The 17,774-nt window shown below is 39.3% G+C and overlaps 1 protein-coding gene across 1 annotated transcript in view; it reads right to left on the bottom strand.

The window, feature by feature from the left end:
* Positions 1 to 4,555: 4,555 nt before the first annotated feature.
* TRIM69 (tripartite motif containing 69) overlaps positions 4,556 to 17,774 on the bottom strand; it is a 57,701-nt gene continuing 44,482 nt past the window's right edge. The window contains exon 7 of the mRNA XM_025998367.2: positions 4,556 to 6,341. Coding sequence (XP_025854152.2) covers positions 5,800 to 6,341 — 542 coding nt within the window. The 3' untranslated portion in view covers positions 4,556 to 5,799. The remainder of the gene's footprint in view (positions 6,342 to 17,774) is intronic.

The raw sequence follows: 17,774 nt of genomic DNA, 5'->3' as shown, positions 1-17,774 counted from the left end.
TTATGCTTTACTTTTACAATTTCCACCCCCACCCTCACCATAACCCACCACCAGTCACCCCCTTACATCAGTTTTGATAAGCTATATTTTTCTGGTGTTGGAGCCCTCTAATCTAAAATTTATAAAATATTGATATAAATTTCATAAAACATTTTATTATCTTTTTTAATGTCTGCAGGCTTTGTAGCAATACCATTTTCATTTTTGTTATTAGCAATTTGTGCCGTTTTATTTCTTAGTCTCACCAGGGGTTTGTCAATTTTATTAGTCTTTTCAAAGAACAAACATCTGACTTTGTTGATACTCTTTTTTGTATTTCTTTTCTGTATTACTAATTTCTGTTCGTATAGTTTCCTTAGCTTTAACTTGCTTTCATTAATTTCTTGAGAGAGAGGAGTGATTTTCATTCTTTGTTTTCTAATATGTGCATATAAGGCTATAAATTTCCTTAAAACTGTGTTTACTTTAAAATTTCCAAACACATGAATATTTAGTTACTCTGCCATTAATGATTGCTGGCTTAAATGCATTGGAGTCAAAGGATATGGCCTATATGATTATAATCCTTTAAAATTTGTTGAAATTTCCCTTATGATTGAGGTATATGGTCAGTGTTATGTATGTGTTTCCAAAGAATATTCTGTGAGTGTTGGATATTCCGAGTGTTGGGTACAGTATTCTGCATATACTGACCCATTCATTGGGTCAAGTTTGCTAATCATGCTGTCAGATTTTTCAGTTACTGAAAGAACCATAGTAAAATCCCTTTGTGGATATTTATTGATTTCTTGTTAATTTTTGCTTTATTGAAATTAAGTTGTTAGGTGCATACTAATGTATGCTTGTTACTTTCAAGTTGACTGGATATTAAGCACTTAAATTTGAAAGGCAAAACTTTAAAACATATGAATAAGACAGGGGGGGAATACCTCTCAGGCCTCTGAGTAGAGAATAATTTTTAACAGAGGCAAGTATTAACCAATAGGGGAAGATATTTGCAGTATGAATAACCAACAAAGAATTGGTATCTAGAACACCTAAGTAACCTTTTTTTTTTTTTTTTAAAGATTTTATTTATTTATTTTTGAGAGACAGAGAGAGAGAGAGGAGCAGAGACACAGGTAGAGGGAGAAGCAAGCTCCATGCAGGGAGCCCGACGTGGATTTCGATCCGGGGACTCCAGGATCACACCCTGGGCTGAAGGTAGTGCTAAACTGCTGAGCCACCCAGGCGTCCCATACACAAAAGTTACCTTATGAATCAATAAGAGAAAAACAACACAATAGAAAATATGGGCAAACACCTAAATAGACATTTCATGGATGAAGAAATTTAAATGGCTGATAAACTTATAAAAAGATGCTCAACCACAGGGGTAATTAGGAAAATGCAAACTAAAACCATGAAATACCATTATATACTCACTTTACTGGACATAATGGAGTTGCTAGAGACATAGATTAATGGGAACACCGATTAGTGGGGATGTAAATTGGCATAGACACTTTGACCAACAATTCAGCATTACTTAGTTGAAGATGTACCCTGTGTGCCAGCATTTGTTAGATGTATACCTAGAGAAACTCTTGCTCCAGTTTACCAGTACACCTTGTACAGTAATGTTTATGGCAACATTGTTGCTAAAGCAACAACCAAAACCAAAACTAGAATCAGCCTCTTATTATCAACAGTAGTTTGGGTATTTAAACTGTTGTATTTTCAGAGAATGGAATACAATGTAATTTTTAATTTCAAAAAAGCTAGGAAGACATAGAACAAGATTCCATTCATTTAAACTTCAAAAACCAAGTGGGGCTGGGGGTTGGCTGGCTCAGTTGGAGAGTGTGTGACTTAAGCTTGAGGTCGTGAGTTTAAACCCCACATTGGGTGTAGAGATTATTTATATAAATTAATATTTTTTAAAAAATTAAAAGGCATAATGAAACTTTCTTTTTAGGGATATATATATATGTATATATATATATGTAGTAGAGAAAAAACTAAACAGTACAGTTGGAAAAATATACCTATGAATTGTTTTCAGAAAGGAAAGAACTAGATACAAAATGTAGAATGATTACCTCAGGTCCTAGAAAGATGCACAGGGAACCTTTAAAGGTTTTAATACTAATCTATTTGCAAAATTAGATGGTCAATTAATGAGTGTTTTTTATATCACTCTAAACTGTGTATATATATTACATACATTTTTGTGTGTCTATATTACAGTTTAATTCTTAAAAATAACTAGGTCAATTGAGGAGGATTTTATTTAAAGTAGTTAAACAAATATTTGACCTTGAATAAATCACCTTTACTCATCTGAAAAATTAATTTACCCAAAGCATCTTTTTCCTTGGAAATACTTGGTAATCCAGAGTTACTTTTTTTTCTCCTGTATCTCAGCTATGTTATACAACTGTGCAATGATGTTGCCACTGCTAGTCTAAAAGCCAGTTTAGTCACAGAAAAGTGCAAGGCCTTCTCTTTTTAAGGTTCTCACCTCAGTGAAGGGTTACTGCCTTTTTTTTAAAAAAAAGATTTTATTTATTTATTCATGAGAGACACAGAGGGAGAGGCAGAGACACAGGCAGAGGGAGAAGCAGGGAGCCCGACGTGGGACTCGATCCCGGGTCTCCAGGATCAGGCCCTGGGCTGAAGGCAGATGCGCTTAGCCGCTGAGCCACCCAGGCATCCCTGGAAAATATACTTCTTAAAAATGAATGTTGGGGGTGGGGTGGTTTGTGTGTGTGGTGATGGTTGCATACTTACATAAATATACTAAAAATTAGTGAAGGGTATACTTATAATGGGCAGATTTTATTGGGTACAAATTATACCACAATAAAGTTGTTCTTTAAAAAAAGCAAAGAAAAAAAACTGATTTTTTTTTTTTCCAATCACCAGGGGGAAAAGGACAGACCACAGGTGTATTTGTATTTCCCACTATCTGTAGGTATCCAACTTAATACTTTCTCTAACATGCTACCTCAACTTTCCAGCACTTGTCTTGACATAGATGACACAAATTTATTTTTACATAGTTCTCCCAGATAACTGGTTACTCTATACCGAATAATTTGAACAATCCTTCTATGTAGAACTCAGATAATAATTAAAGGCAGGAATCCAGGCAGACCAGGTGTCTCAGTGGTTTAGTGCCACTGAATTTTCCAAATTCAGATTAGAATGTTTATTTCTACTCATCTTTCACTATCTCCAACTTAAACACAATTTTTCTTTAGAATTTTCTCTTTCTATTCTGGTGAATATTGACCTCCTCTTTCTCTGAACTCTGTAGTAAACTTGTCTATCCCTGAGGACAAACTTTAGATATCAGTTATCTAGAACTCTGTATATGATTTAATAGGTAGGAGCTAGGCCCTATTCTATTCCCCAAACTCTGTCATACTACATGAAATTTTCTAGCACAGTGCCTAAAACCCTATCATTAGAAATATTTACTTTTTTGCATATGGACTATATGTTAGTAACTATTACCAGGTTGATGTTAAGTTTTCTGAATTTGATAATTTAGTACTGTGATTATGTAAGAGAGTATCTTGGGGGTGCCTGCCTGGCTCAGTCAACAGAGCATGTGACTATTGATCTTGGGGTGGTTAGTTCAAGCCCTATGTTGGACTTAAAGCTTACTTAAAAAAAAAGAAGGAGCATCTTGGTTCTTAGGAGATACTCACTGAAGTATTTAGGAATAAGAATCATAATGCCTGTAACTTAATCTGAAGTGGTTCAGCAAAAATAACATTAGCCATAGCTATGCATTACACACAAAATCATATAGGGTGGATGTGGGGGAGAGAGAATAAGAAAATGTGGCAAAATGTTAATAATTGATAAATCTGTGTGGAGAGTACAGAAGAGTTTATCATACAAATATATAATTTTTCTGTAAATTTGAAATTTTCTTGCAAAAGGTTAAAAAAACAGTTCCTTTAGTTCAGTGGTTTTCTGCCCTACCTGCACATTAAAATCACCTGAGTGCTTTTAGAACTACAAATGCCCAGGCCCCACCGGCTAGAGATTTTTACGTAATTGGTCTTGGGTGAGGTCCAAGAAATTGAAGTTAAGTCTCCCCAGATGAGGTGGCTCAGTGGTTGAGCATCTACCTTTAAAAAAAAAAAAAGATTTATTTGTTTATCCATGATAGACATAGAGGCAGAGACACAGGCAGAGAGGGAAAAGGAAGCTCCATGAAGGGAGCTTGACGTGGGACTCGATCCCAGGACTCCAGGATGGAGTCCTGGGCCAAAGGAAGGTGCCAAACCGCTGAGCCACCCAGGGAACATCTGCCTTTGACTCAGGTCATGATCCTGGTTTCCTGGGATGGAGTTCTGCATCAGGCTCCCTGCAGGGAGGCTGCTTCTCTCTCTGCCTGTATCTCTGCCTCTCTGTGTGTGTCTCGAATGAATGAATGAATCTTTAATTTAAAAAAAAAAATCTCTCCAAATGAGCCATTTTTTCTTTTTATGCTTCTTCTATATCCTTCAAAATATCTAACAAGGTTTCAGGCATAAAACAAGTCATTACATTCCGATTGAAGTGAATTTATTTATTTATTTAAAGATACACAACTTATTTATTATTTTTTTAAAAGTAGTCTCCATGCCCAATGTGGGGCTCAAAATCACAACCTCGAGATCAAGAGTTACATGTTCTACCAGCTGAACCAGCCAGGCGCCCCAAATTTATTTTTTTTAAGTAATTCCTTAAAAGTAGCTATAATCTGTCATCGCTGTTACCCAAATCAGCAGCTATAAATATTTGTATATTCTATATGCCAACACTACAGGAATATTCCCCATCGTATGTGTGCATCTTTTCCATTATGATAGATAAGATAGTAGGCTTTTAACCTACCAATGAGCTATGCTGATTATAATTTTAAACGGCTAGTGCTGCAGGTCCTAAATAATTACCCTCTCCCTCTAAAAACCCTATTAGATATAAAGAATGAAGCTCAGTTAGATGGGACTTCGAAGGAAAAGAAGGGATGGTTCATCAAGGGTACTGCTGAGATAAATGATACTAAGAACTTTAGACTTAGAAGGAACACGCCGGAGGATAATTATACCAGAGAGGACAAGATGAAAAATACTGAGAGTTAAATTATAGGCAGGAAGAATGAAAAGGACATAGTGAAAAGTAGACTGAAATACTTAAATATATTTGAATACAGAAAAACAAGTACCTCTGTAGACAAATAAAGCAAGAGAAAGAGACTGAGAGAGTTAGATTTGCTGGACTAAAAAGTATCTTGAGAGAATTTAAGACAAAATTATAAACTAGCCCAGATGATTTCCTATTTTTTTCTGTAAATCTCTGAACAATTTTTTTAAATGACAGCAACACATTCTAGAAAATAAATGTGGTGCAAAATTTTTAAAAGGTAAATAGGAAGAAGAGTACACATCTGAAAATTTATCTGTTACGAGTCTTGTGCTGAGAATAGTGACAGCATAATGAAATTTCTGGCTACGTTTAAAAAGGGTTTTCAAGCATTACAAACTGAAGTTGCAGTTTGCTCCGGTAACAATAGCATAATGATCATTCTTGTGAAGAGTGGCTTCTGTGTCATAGAAGACCCCAGAGAATTGGAAGGACATCTTAAAAAGTTCCAGTGAAATCCACTTATGACATTGAAAGTGGAATTTAGTTTGTGAATCCTGGAATTCATTATTCCAGAGTTCCCCATAAACTGGGAAGAGAAACCAGTGAGATTGGTAAACTATTTCAATACCTCTTTAATAATGCTCTGAATTTATACAACAGTATGACTAATTACTGTGGATGTAAGATATGCAAGGGTTCTTTATTCTCTCCACCATCATTAAGGCAAGGGCAGAAATAGGGATAAAGTTTCTCCATGAAAGTGCTACTAAAGGTGTAAATGTGGGTCATGGTTTTAGCATTATAGAAGGACACCTGCCCTCCTTCATAATCCAGGTATATGCCCACCTTGTTGAGATTGTTAGTCAATTTCAGACTGTAAGAAGGCAAATCCAGAGCCTTTAGGTCAGTTTGGTTCCTGAGTCTTAAAAGCCAGAATCCTTGCTCAGGAGTTAGAGGACAGCTGCCCTTCCGAATGATAGATTCTCTGGCGACTCCAACTGTCCATTTTGTCTTCTTTGCTACTTCTACTTCCCAGTACCACTTTCCAGATGTGAAGCCCTTTGAGCCGAGCACAGCCACACTTGAGTCAAATCTCTCTGGATCATCAGGCATTACCTGCTTAATGTCACCATGCCACACACTGGTTCGATTTTTGGAGAGCATCAGATTTGGGTGAGCTGTTTTAGGGTCCAGAGTTAATGAAGATAAGCCTAGTAGGAAAAGAAAGCAGGGTATGGGAGAAAAGGGATGACTGCAAATTTCCATAGTAAAAGACAGCATTTACATAGACATCAGGACTTTATCTTCACATGCACACATGCTCTTAGACAAGTAATTGCTTACATACTTTTTATTGTTTTATATCTATTTGGCTATATTCGAGACATTTTTAAATTTGTGATAAAAATCTGACTTTACTCTGAAGCAACTTATGCTCCAACAAAGAAAATAATGTAAATAATATTAATTTGTACCAATTTAAGAAAATACAAATGCGGAAGGCATAAAGATTCGGTAAATTTGTCCTTGGAAAACTTTCTAAGGACAATAACTGTGAGACCTATTCAGGATGCACTGGGTAAACAAAGGCAAAAAGGAATGAGTTAAAAAGCAGTAGCTTACACATAGATCAATGGAACAGAATAGAGAACCCAGAAATGAGCCCTCAACTCTATGGTCAACTAATATTCAACAAAGCAGGAAAGACTATTCACTGAAAAAAGGACAGTCTCTTCAATAAATGGTGCTGGGAAATTGGACAGCCACGTGCAGAAGAATGAAACTAGACCATTTTTTTACACCATACACAAAGATAAACTCAAAATGGATAGAAGATCTAAATGTGAGACAAGAATCCATCAACATCCTAGAGGAGAACACAGGCAACACCCTTTTTGAACTTGGCCACAGGAACTTCTTGCAAGATACATCTATGAAGGCAAGGGACACAAATGCAAAAATGAACTATTGGGAATCAATCAAGGTAAAAAGCTTCTGCACAGCAAAAGAAACAGTCAACAAAACTAAAAGACAACCTACAGAATGAGAGAAGATATTTGCAAATGACCTATCAGATAAGGGGCTAGTATCCAAGATCTATAAAGAACTTATTCAACTCAACAGCAAAGAAACAAACAATCCAATCATGAAATGGGCAAAAGGCATGAACAGAAATTTCACAGAGGAAGACATAGACATGGCCAACAAGCACATGAGAAAATGCTCTGCATCACTTGCCATCAGGGAAACACAAATCAAAACCACAATGCGATACCACCTCACACCAGTGAGAATGGTGAAAATTAACAAGACAGGAAACAACCAATGTTGGAGAGGATGTGGAGAAAGGGGAACCCTCTTGCACTGTTGGTGGGAATGTGAACTGGTACAGCCACTCTGGAAAACTGTGGAGGTTCCTCAAAGAGTTAAAATAGAACTGCCCTATGACCCAGCAACTGCACTGCTGGGGATTTACCCTAAAGATACAGATGCAGTGAAATGCCAAGACACCTGCACCCCAATGTTTATAGCAGCAATGTCTCCAACAGCCAAACTGTGGAAGGAGCCTCGGTGTCCATCGAAAGATGAATGGATAAAGAAGATGTGGTCTATGGATACAATGGAATATTACTCAGCCATTAGAAATGAAGAATACCCACCATTTGCTTCAACGTGGTTGGAACTGGAGGGTATTATGCTGAGTGAAGTGAGTCAATCAGAGAAGGACAAACATTATATGTTCTTATTCATTTGGGGAATATAAAAAATAGTGAAAGGGAATAAAGGGGAAAGGAGAGAAAATGAGTGGGAAATATCAGTGAGTGTGACAGAACATGAGAGACTCCTAACTCTATGAAACGAGCAAGGGGTGGTGGAAAGGGAGGTGGGCAAGGGGTTGGGGTGACTGGTTGATGGGCACTGAGGGAGGCACTTGACAGGATGCGCACTGGGTGTTATGCTATATGTTGGCAAATTGAACTCCAATAAAAAATATAAAAAAAACAAAACAAAACAAAACAAAACCCAGTAGCTTATGTGGGAGGGAAAGGAAGGTAGATAGGCTAGAGACAGGTAAGTCTAAGATAACTGGGAGGGTTTAGAGGACAATGGTGAGAAGTTTATATTTGGCTTAAGAGATAATGGGACTTTTGAGATGAGAGTGGTTTATGCCACTGCTAATCAGAATCTGGGGCAAAATAGTACAGAAATTAAGAGTAAGCTCTTAGGAACTTTTTTTTTTTTTTTTAAGATTTATTTACTTATTTGAGAGAAATAATGGGAAGAGGAAGGGCAGAGGGAGAGGGAGAAAATCTCCATGACTCCCCGCTGAGCAAGGAGCCCAACATGGGACTGGATCCTATAACCCTGAGATCATGACCTGAGCTGAAATCAAGAGTCAGACACTTAACCAACTAAGCCACTCAGGTCTCTTGTTCTTAGAAATTTTTACAGCAATCTGACAGTAATTTTATGTCAGTCGATCTAATAATTAAACAACTGGGCTTGTACTTTGTAATGCTTTTTTAAATTCCACTCTTTTTAAAAATTTTTTTATTCATGAGAGACACAGAGAGAGAGAGGCAGAGAGAGACACAGGCAGAGGGAGAAGCAGGCTCCATGCAGGGAGCCTGATGTGGGACTCAATCCAGGGACTCCAGGATCACGCCCTGAGCCAAAGGCAGACGCTCAACCACTGAGCCACCCATGTGTCCCTAATTCCACTCTTTTGGGTAGCTATGTTGTCTTCCACAAATATATCAGTCCACGACAGGGTAAGATTTTAGAAACTGGTCCTTCCTCATGGTTATTTGACAAGCACTGGTTTAGACAAGTAAGTGGGCAGTATTGTAAAGAATTTATAAATGAAGAGATGTTGGAAGCATATCAGCAAGGAGATGACACAAATTTTAGATGTAAGGTAATCAAGCCTCCGCACAAAATTAGATAAAGGAAACTAAAAAACTATGTGTTCACATAAGGGACACAGATACATCTATGCATACATTTGTTGTTAATGGATTTAGCTATCCTTGGAAGTGAGACATCTCACTATCCTTGGAAGTGATACATCTATGCATACATTTGTTGTTAATGGATTTAGCTATCCTTGGAAGTGAGATGAATCCAGTCCAAACTCTCTCTTCCCAGAGAAGCCAGAGTCTTTTTCTATCATCCCAAGGAATTCTCTTCCAACAAGAGATTTTGTAGAATCCTGACTTTTTCCATCCAGGCTGAATCTTGCCCCCCCTCTGCACCCTCCCACGTATTCCCATTTGCCTTGGGTTTTTGCTCTTTCTGATGTGAGGATTGGAATTGCTTTGGAGAAAGTTTTAGAACCTTTTTAGAACCCCGCTCTGCTATTGTCACCAAGCCTCTCACACCAGCTAACCCAGCCTGCTCTAGCTCCAAAGATTCCCAGAAGTCAGCTTTGCCTCCCTCTTTTCTTCTCATACCATATTCAACCCAAAAGGAAATTCTGTCAGCTCCACCTTTAAAGTATATTCTGAGCCTACTCAGAATTCAGAGACAGACGACTTCCACAGATACTGCTGGCCTGAAACTATTGCAATAGCTTTTTGACTGTTCTGTTTCCAGTCTTGCCCATCTGCACCCTATTCTGTCATATGAGTGAGATCATCCATTTCTCCTACTCATCATCCTCTTATGCTTTCCGTCACACCCAAGATAAAATCTGGAGTCCTTACAAAGCAAATGGTACCTACATCGTTTACCTACCTCTGTGGCTTCATCTCCTCATGCACGCCTCCCTTATTTACTTTGATCCAATCACCTTTGCTTTTTGGCTGTTCCTTGAATACACCAAACTCATTCAGACTTTAGGGCCTTTACACTATCTTTCTGTGTCCTCGAACACTCTTTCCCCATATGGTTCACACCTTACATTATTCCAGCCTTTTTGTTCATGCAAGTTCAGTGAGATGTTAATGATAGAACTTAGGTGGGTATAGCAGTGTTCAGTTTAAAATTCTTTAAACTTCTCTATGTTTGGAAATGTCCATAGTAGAACATAGGGAGGGGGAAGTTAACTCCTCAAAGACTTTTTTTTCTGGCTAATATCTAAACTAGCATATTCATCTATCACTGCTTATACCCTTATCCTACTGTATTTTTTCTCATGAATAATTACTTGCTTGATTTGCTTGACCATGGTTATCATTATGTGAGATTATTTACTGTTTCATTTCCTCCACAAGAATGTAATCTCGGGGGGCGGGGGGGGGGCTTTATCTGTTTTGTTTCCTCACGTGTCTTCAAAATTTAGAACTGTTCCTAGGTAGTCAGGTAACTATTTGTTAAATGAACTTCAGAGTTCCATTTGAATCTTTGACACCCAACTAATTCCACTGTGCCTCATATTCCTGTTATCCTTGGCCAAAACTCATAATGTAGATCCCTCTAATGATTTATCCTCTAATGTACTTTTATCCCCCATAATTCTGTTCCTTGCTTCCTCTACCTTCACCCATCTTCCCACTGTTCCCACCCATCCCTTTCCACTCTGCCCTTTAGAACTCTCTCCCTAAATAACTCTCCTGCATCCTCACTTTACAGAATTCTCTCATCACCTCATTACTTTAACAGAAACCTGACTGGTTCTTTGTCAAAAATATAACTTGAAAAGTTCATGAGACTATTTATTTTCTAAATTCAGAGCCAGAGATCCAAGAACCACCATTGCCACTTCTAGACCCCTAATCTAATCCTTATCCTCATGTAAAAATCACTTTTGAGGCTCTGGTCATTCTGTCTCATTACCCCTTATCTCTATATGATGTTACTATGTACAGACTTTCTGATTATACTCTCTGAACTTTGGGTTAACTTTACTCCACTACCCCAACTCCAGCCCATCATCCCAAGTGATTTCACCATTCTTTGGATATAGCCAATTTTCCATTCTTGCAGGTTCTTGACTTTACTGCTACTGACTTTTGACTCTATTACATTTCAGCAGTCCATGTTAATGACCACATTCTAGACCTTGTAATCATTGGGAACTGTTCATTCTCTAAAATCTTAAACTCAGATATCCCATTCTCTTATATTTATTTTCTCAATCTCATCTCCCCTACAACCATTACTTCACTGAACAACTCTAGTCCCTCATTTTTCCCTATTATCCTATTCTGTTTCCTGGCTTTGAATCTTTCCCTGAACCACTTGGCATTGGCAGCTTTACTGCCAATAACCTTATCACCTTTATCTTATATCTGCAGCATCTGCCATGCAACTCACTGACCCTGGTTCTACACAGCTATCAAAATTTACATGCCAATTCCTGACCATTGCAAGAGGACTATCACAAAATTGTACATGTAGATATTACTACAGATTCATTATTTCTACTCTGTGCTTGACCATCAACACTGCCTAGAATTCCTGTATTTCCCAGATCAAACCCTCTCTAGTTCCTCACGCCACCCCACTCTATAGTAATTATTCAGCTCTGGCCTCTCTTCTAAGTTCTAATTAGAATAGTTATCCATTTGAATATATTCACTTAGTTTTCCTATAGGTTCTTCAACATAACATGGCCAAAGTTGAACTCACCAACACCCGCCCCCCCAAAATCTGTATCTCCTATAGTTCTATCCTTGATAATCACCTTTCTCTATTCCCTACCACCAATTACTGTCCAGTATATCTCAGCTCCTGGAATTCTGTCTCTAGAATATATCCTTTATTTTCCATCCCCATTCCCATGGCTTTGGCTTAGCTCTTAATAATGTTTCATCTAAGTGTGCTGGTACAGACTCCACCTTGGACTTTTAGCCTATCCTTCCTGGGAACAGAAACTATGTTTTTTATTTCTGTATCTATAGAGTCCAACTTAGTACTTAGTACATAGTAGGCCCTCTATAAGAGTGTGTTGAATGAGTGAATTAACTTCAGTAATGTTTTATTAATTTATACAAAACTAAAAGAAATACATTAAGATGTTTTAAATTGAATTATTCCCTACACTGGAATTTATAAAACTACATCCAGCAGGCCAAATGTGGCCTGCTGCCTGTTTTGTAAATAAATGTGTATTGAAAACATTAACTGAAAATTGAACAAATTAACAGCCATTCATTTACATATTGTATATGGTTGCCATTTCAGTGCAATGTAGTTAAGTTTTGTGGAACATACAACCCACAAAACTAAAATATTTGCTATCTGACCATTTATAGAGAAAGTACCAGCCTCTGCCCTAAAATAATAGTTTCTATTATAAGGCAGGAATGGAGAAAATATGAACCTGAAGAATAAGCAAAGGCCTAGAAATAAAAAGTATGAAGTATATTTTACTATGATTTGACCACAGTTACATTATTAGAAATAGCCATAGATTAAATGAATTTCTTTTCTTTTCCTTTTTTTTTTTAAGATTTTATTTACTTATTCATGAGAGACAGAGAGACAGAGAGAGAGAGAGAGAGGCAGTGACACAGGCAGAGGGAGAAGCAGGCTCCATGCAGGGAGCCCGACATGGGACTCGATCCCAGGTCTCCAGGATCACGCCCCAGGCCGAAGGCAGGGGATAAACCCACTGAGCCACCCAGGCATCCTGATTAAATTAATTTCATTTGATTTTCTTAGATGTAGACTTAGGCCAAAAATGAAAAATCAGTTTGTACTTTAAATGATTGCTAGAAGTGAAGTTTGATTTTGCAGGGCAAAGGGTACAAGAAGAAAAACATAATTTGTTCTGAACACTGCTAGAATTTGCAGAGTAGAGTAACACAGAAGAAGGAGCTACACAGAGAATTTCAAATATCTACAAAGGGATTCCCTCGAAGCTGTGTCTGAGTACTGATGTGCAATGAAACTAATTAGGGCCAGGGAAAGAATCTCTAGAAAACAGTAGGCTGAACGATTTCCAGAGCCCACACAAGTCTGGTAATAGTTTTCAATCCTGCCATCCATAATGAGAAAAATGTCATAATATGTAGAATGTCAGGCAGAGTACTCAAAAGGATATTACCTTAGAAAATGGGCTGTTAGCCCTAGATTAGAAGCTGCTCTTGAACTACTCTAGCAAAGCTTAGAAACTTCAACAAAGTTTAAAGTGTCAAAAGGAACAAAGTTATGTCAAATAACTACATGCCAAAGTTAAATCCAGGAGAGCTTAAAGGATTATAACAAAATCCAGCAAACAACAATGTAAAATTGATCATGTTTGTCATTCAATAAAAAATTATCAGCCAGAAGAAACAAATCTTCCATGCAGAAGAATTCCAAATAAATCATGTAGATACTCCACACTCAAGGAAGGAAAGCATAACTCCCCTTAAGTGTGGGCTGTGCATAGTGATTTCCTTCCAAAGTGTAAAGGGGTGGGGAGTAACTTAATAGTGGGGAAACCTGATGAATACTACCTCAGCTAGGACTGGTGGTATGGTAAAAACAAATACCAAAATGCTACATTTAAACCCAGGCATATTGATAATAACATTGTCAGTGGTTACAATGCCTCCATTAAAAGAGATTGTCAGAATGGATAAAAAACACAAGGCTTTACATGCTAGCTACATAAAACGCACTTAAAATATAAAAACACTAATAAGTTAAAAATAAGATGATAGAAAAAGATTGACTATGGATGTAGCCATAAAACATGATTACTTTTACAACATAATTAAATCTCGAAAAGCATTATGCTAAGTGAAAAAAGCCAGACACAAAAGATCACAAAACGTATGATTCCATTTATTTGAGAGTTTAGAAAAGACACAACTAAAATGAAATAAAGAGAATGAAGGAACTGACTGCAAAGGGATATGCAGGAGTTTTGGGGGTGATAGAAACTTTTTATATCTTGATTTAGAGATGTTTACAGAAGTTTAAACATTTGTCAAAACTCATCAAATTGGAAGAGTTAGCAACCAGGAGGGCAGGGCAGAGGGCTTGGGTTTAGCTGTGGGGAAGAAGTGGCCAATTTAGGACCTCAGGGGACAGATGGGATAGATAGCAGAGTTAGATGAGACTCCAGGGGTTGAGGGACAAGGATAAGGAAGGTTAAAGAGGAAACTAGATCTTGGGGAAACTATGGTGAGGAGAGTTGTGTTGATAGTTCCTGCAGTGACCCGGGGTGGGGGGGTGGGGGGGACAGCCTTTCAGGCCACGCTGTCACGCCTTCTGGAGAAAGGGAACTGGACCTCTAGGCAGGCACTGCTCCTGCATGGCCCAAGCAAGCACTAGTGCCCTAGTTTGTATGAGAGGAAGAAGGCAGTTAGAAGCCCTAAAAGATGGGATCTTGCCACCCTTGCTGGAGAGGAGGCGGAATTGAGACAGTTGATGCCTGGAGAATGATCAGGAAGGAAGGCAGTGGCATACAGGTCTGCAGGTGGATTGAGAGGGCAGACCTTGAACTTGTCAATGCCAGCAGCCCCCCTTTTTTTTCAAAGGATTGCAAACCCATGTAGGGATGAGGCCTGGTCTTATGGAAACTGAACTTAGCTTCACGGGTATATATAATTATGGTTCAGCCTGAGACAAGGTCCAGGGCATGCCCAGCCTGGACCAGGTCTGAGTGTGAGGCCAGGCCCCTTGTTGGAGGTGAGTGAGGGTGGTCTCAGGAGTGATTGAGGAGGTAAGGTGCCATGTAAGCGGTTATTGGTATGGCTCCTGATGTCTGACAGGCTGGGGCTGCTGAGGCAGGATGTGTGTGTGTCTGTAGACAAAACCAACCCACACTTTATTTCCCAGGTGACAGTGCTCCCCCACTTTGGATTTTTCCTCTAGGTTCAGTGCTAACTTCTATGAGCTCATGCCCCTCCTCCTCCCTTTAACTTTCTTGAAGTTGTCCATTCACTTAAAACATTGCTTCTGGGGGGCAGCCCGGGTGGCTCAGGGGTTTAGCGCCACCTTCAGCCCAGGGTGTGATCCTGGAGACCCGGGAACCAGCCCCACATCAGGCTCGCAGCGGGGAGCCTGCTTCTCCCTCTGCCTGTGTCTCTGCCTCTCTCTCTCTCTCTCTCTCTGTGTCTCTCATAAATAAATAAAATATTTTTTAAAAATTGCTTCTGGTAACTTGGGAAGCCTGGGAAAGTTGCTGAAGGCCCTGAGAAAATCAGTTGTATGGGTTATCATAGAGGAGGAAATTGCTGATACTCTGGGTGATGTGGGGTGGTGGTGCTTGCCTGCAGAGCGGGCAGGGATTGAATGTATACCTTGGGTGGGCCTGCAGCAATGACCCCAGCTGACAGTTACAGAATGCTTCATGGACTATGGTTTGTTACTGTAGTTTTCATTGTGATCAGATGATACCAGGAAGAACGGAGCCCCTGACCAGTGTGAGTCATAGCAGTGCAGGAGAAGAGACACTCAAGGAGAGAGCCCACCTAAGTTTATGTCTACAGACTGAATTTCCAGAGGCTTAGGATATGGAAGTTCTTCAGTGTCCTATTTCCAGGCCTTGCTCAGAAAGCACTGTATTCAGAAGGCCACTTATGGTTTTCAGATGAGCTTATGAGGGGGCAAGCATTAAAAGTCGAAAGCAGATGCATCAGGCCATCAGCAGATGTGTTGCTTTATTGTTTGATCCAGGAGCACCAACCTCCAGGCAGTGTGAATGGCAGCAGGCACCCTTCCTTTTCTGGGGTGGAGGTTTCAGATGCTACATCTTCTAAATTGAGACTCCGGTAATAACTAGTTCTGGGCTATGAATCTTGCTACAAGAAGATTCTTAAGGTTTTAGGACATTCTGACATGCTACAATGCAGAGTGATGCCTTCTAGACGAATCTTGCAGATGGAGCCCAGTCCATCTCACCTACCTGCCTGTCTGCCTGCTTGCACTTTGGTTGGAGGAAACAGTGTGATGGTCTAACCTGTATTTTGGGAAAGTGTTCAAATTTGAAATGCCTTAGGTAATACTTAAATAAAGCATACCAGCAAATTGGAGGGAGGAGTCACTGTGTTTCGCTACAGTCTTGGGTACAAGTTGGTTGTGGCCAAATTCTGTCAGAAAGGGCATGTCTAGTTCAGGCATTCCGATTGCATTGCAGATAATTAAGTGAACGGTTGGGGTACTGTTAGCGATCTTTGATTCTTCAATGTATTTTTTTTTTTTAATTTTTATTTACTTATGATAGTCACAGAGAGATAGAGAGGCAGAGACACAGGCAGAGGGAGAAGCAGGCTCCATGCACCGGGAGCCTGACGTGGGATTCAATCCCGGGTCTCCAGGATCGCGCCCTGGGCCAAAGGCAGGCACCAAACCGCTGCGCCACCCAGGGATCCCATTTTTTTTAAAGATTTTATGAATTTATTCACGAGAAACACACAGAGAGAGGCAGAGACGAGGCAGAGGGAGAAGCAGGCTCCCTGCAGGCAGCCTAATGTAGGACTCGATCCCAGGACCGCAGGATCACACCCTGAGCCAAAGACAACTGCTGAGCCACCCAGGCGTCCCACTTCTATGTATTTTTTAAAAATATGAATTTTGCATGATTTAATTTCAAAGTAGCAATCTTCAAATGGGAGTACCCTGAGGTGTGAAGGTTGGGGGTGGAGCACACCTTGGCATTGGTACTGGGTGGTTGGGGGTGAGGAAAGGGAGAAAGTTGAGTTGGTTAGGTACATGTTGCAGAGGTTGAGGGTGGTAGAGAATTGGGTTAAAGGGAATTCTAGCACAAAAGCAAGTACAGCTCTAGAGCATGTAATATATATACAACTGGGCAAAGAAAATACTAGTTAAATTGTCTCTTGGAAGCATAAAAATTGCTTAGAAACTTAAAAGTCCTTTAGAAATCTAAATGCAGGGAAAGAAGCAAAACAGTTTTGCTTTGGTGCAAGGTGGGGGAAGACTGAAAAGATGTAACTGAATAGGAATACCAGTCACACAGAAGTCTGGGGTTCAGAAGCAGGTGGGTGCAGAAATTTACATCAGTGGAATAAATAGCCTTCACTGCTTTGCTAGCTTCATAGTAGTTTATGTGAAGGTGTATAGTACTGGAGAGCTAGAAGTCTTAGGAAAGACTTTAAATGCTCAAATTGTGAGCTTTTAAAGTATTTAGATTTTAAGAAGTAAGTTTAAAATTTTGGTGTACACATGAGATTAGAGTTCTCTTATGGATTTGTAATGTTTCTACTTAGATTTTGTGATTGAAAATTCTAAGTAAAGTGAAAATGCAATGACTTTTAAAGGAATTTTATGTCTTAAAAACTTATCTCTCATCTTTGTGATCTCTGTTATCTTTGTTAAGAATTTTTGCCATTACCTTAGTTATTGTAACAAAAAATAACCTTTTGTGGGGGGGGGGGGCACCTGGGTGGCTCGGGGGTTGAGTGGCTGCCTTTGGCTCAGGTTGTGATCCCAGGGTCCTGGGATTGAGTTCCACATCCGGCTCCCTGCAGGGGAGAAGGCTCCCTGCTTCTCCTTCTGCCTATGTCTCTGCCTCTCTCTGTCTTTCAGAAAGAAAGAAGGAAAGAAAGAGAGAGAAGGAAGGAAGGAAGAAAGGAAGAAAGGAAGGAAGGATGGAAGGAAGGAAGGAAGGGAGGGAGGGAGGAAGGAAAATAGAAAAGAAAAGAAAAAAGAAAAAAAAGAAAAAGAGAAAGCAAGCAAGTCTTTTTGTGGTCCCTGTAAAATCACTGTAATATTTGGTACCAAACAATCCATGTGCCCTTGTGAAG

The sequence above is a fragment of the Vulpes vulpes genome, chromosome 15 (genome assembly GCF_048418805.1).
Source record: "Vulpes vulpes isolate BD-2025 chromosome 15, VulVul3, whole genome shotgun sequence".
In the NCBI taxonomy this organism is placed as follows: domain Eukaryota; kingdom Metazoa; phylum Chordata; class Mammalia; order Carnivora; family Canidae; genus Vulpes; species Vulpes vulpes.
The sequence above is the reverse complement of the archived record's forward strand: the minus strand, read 5'-3'. Positions and strand labels throughout refer to the sequence as shown.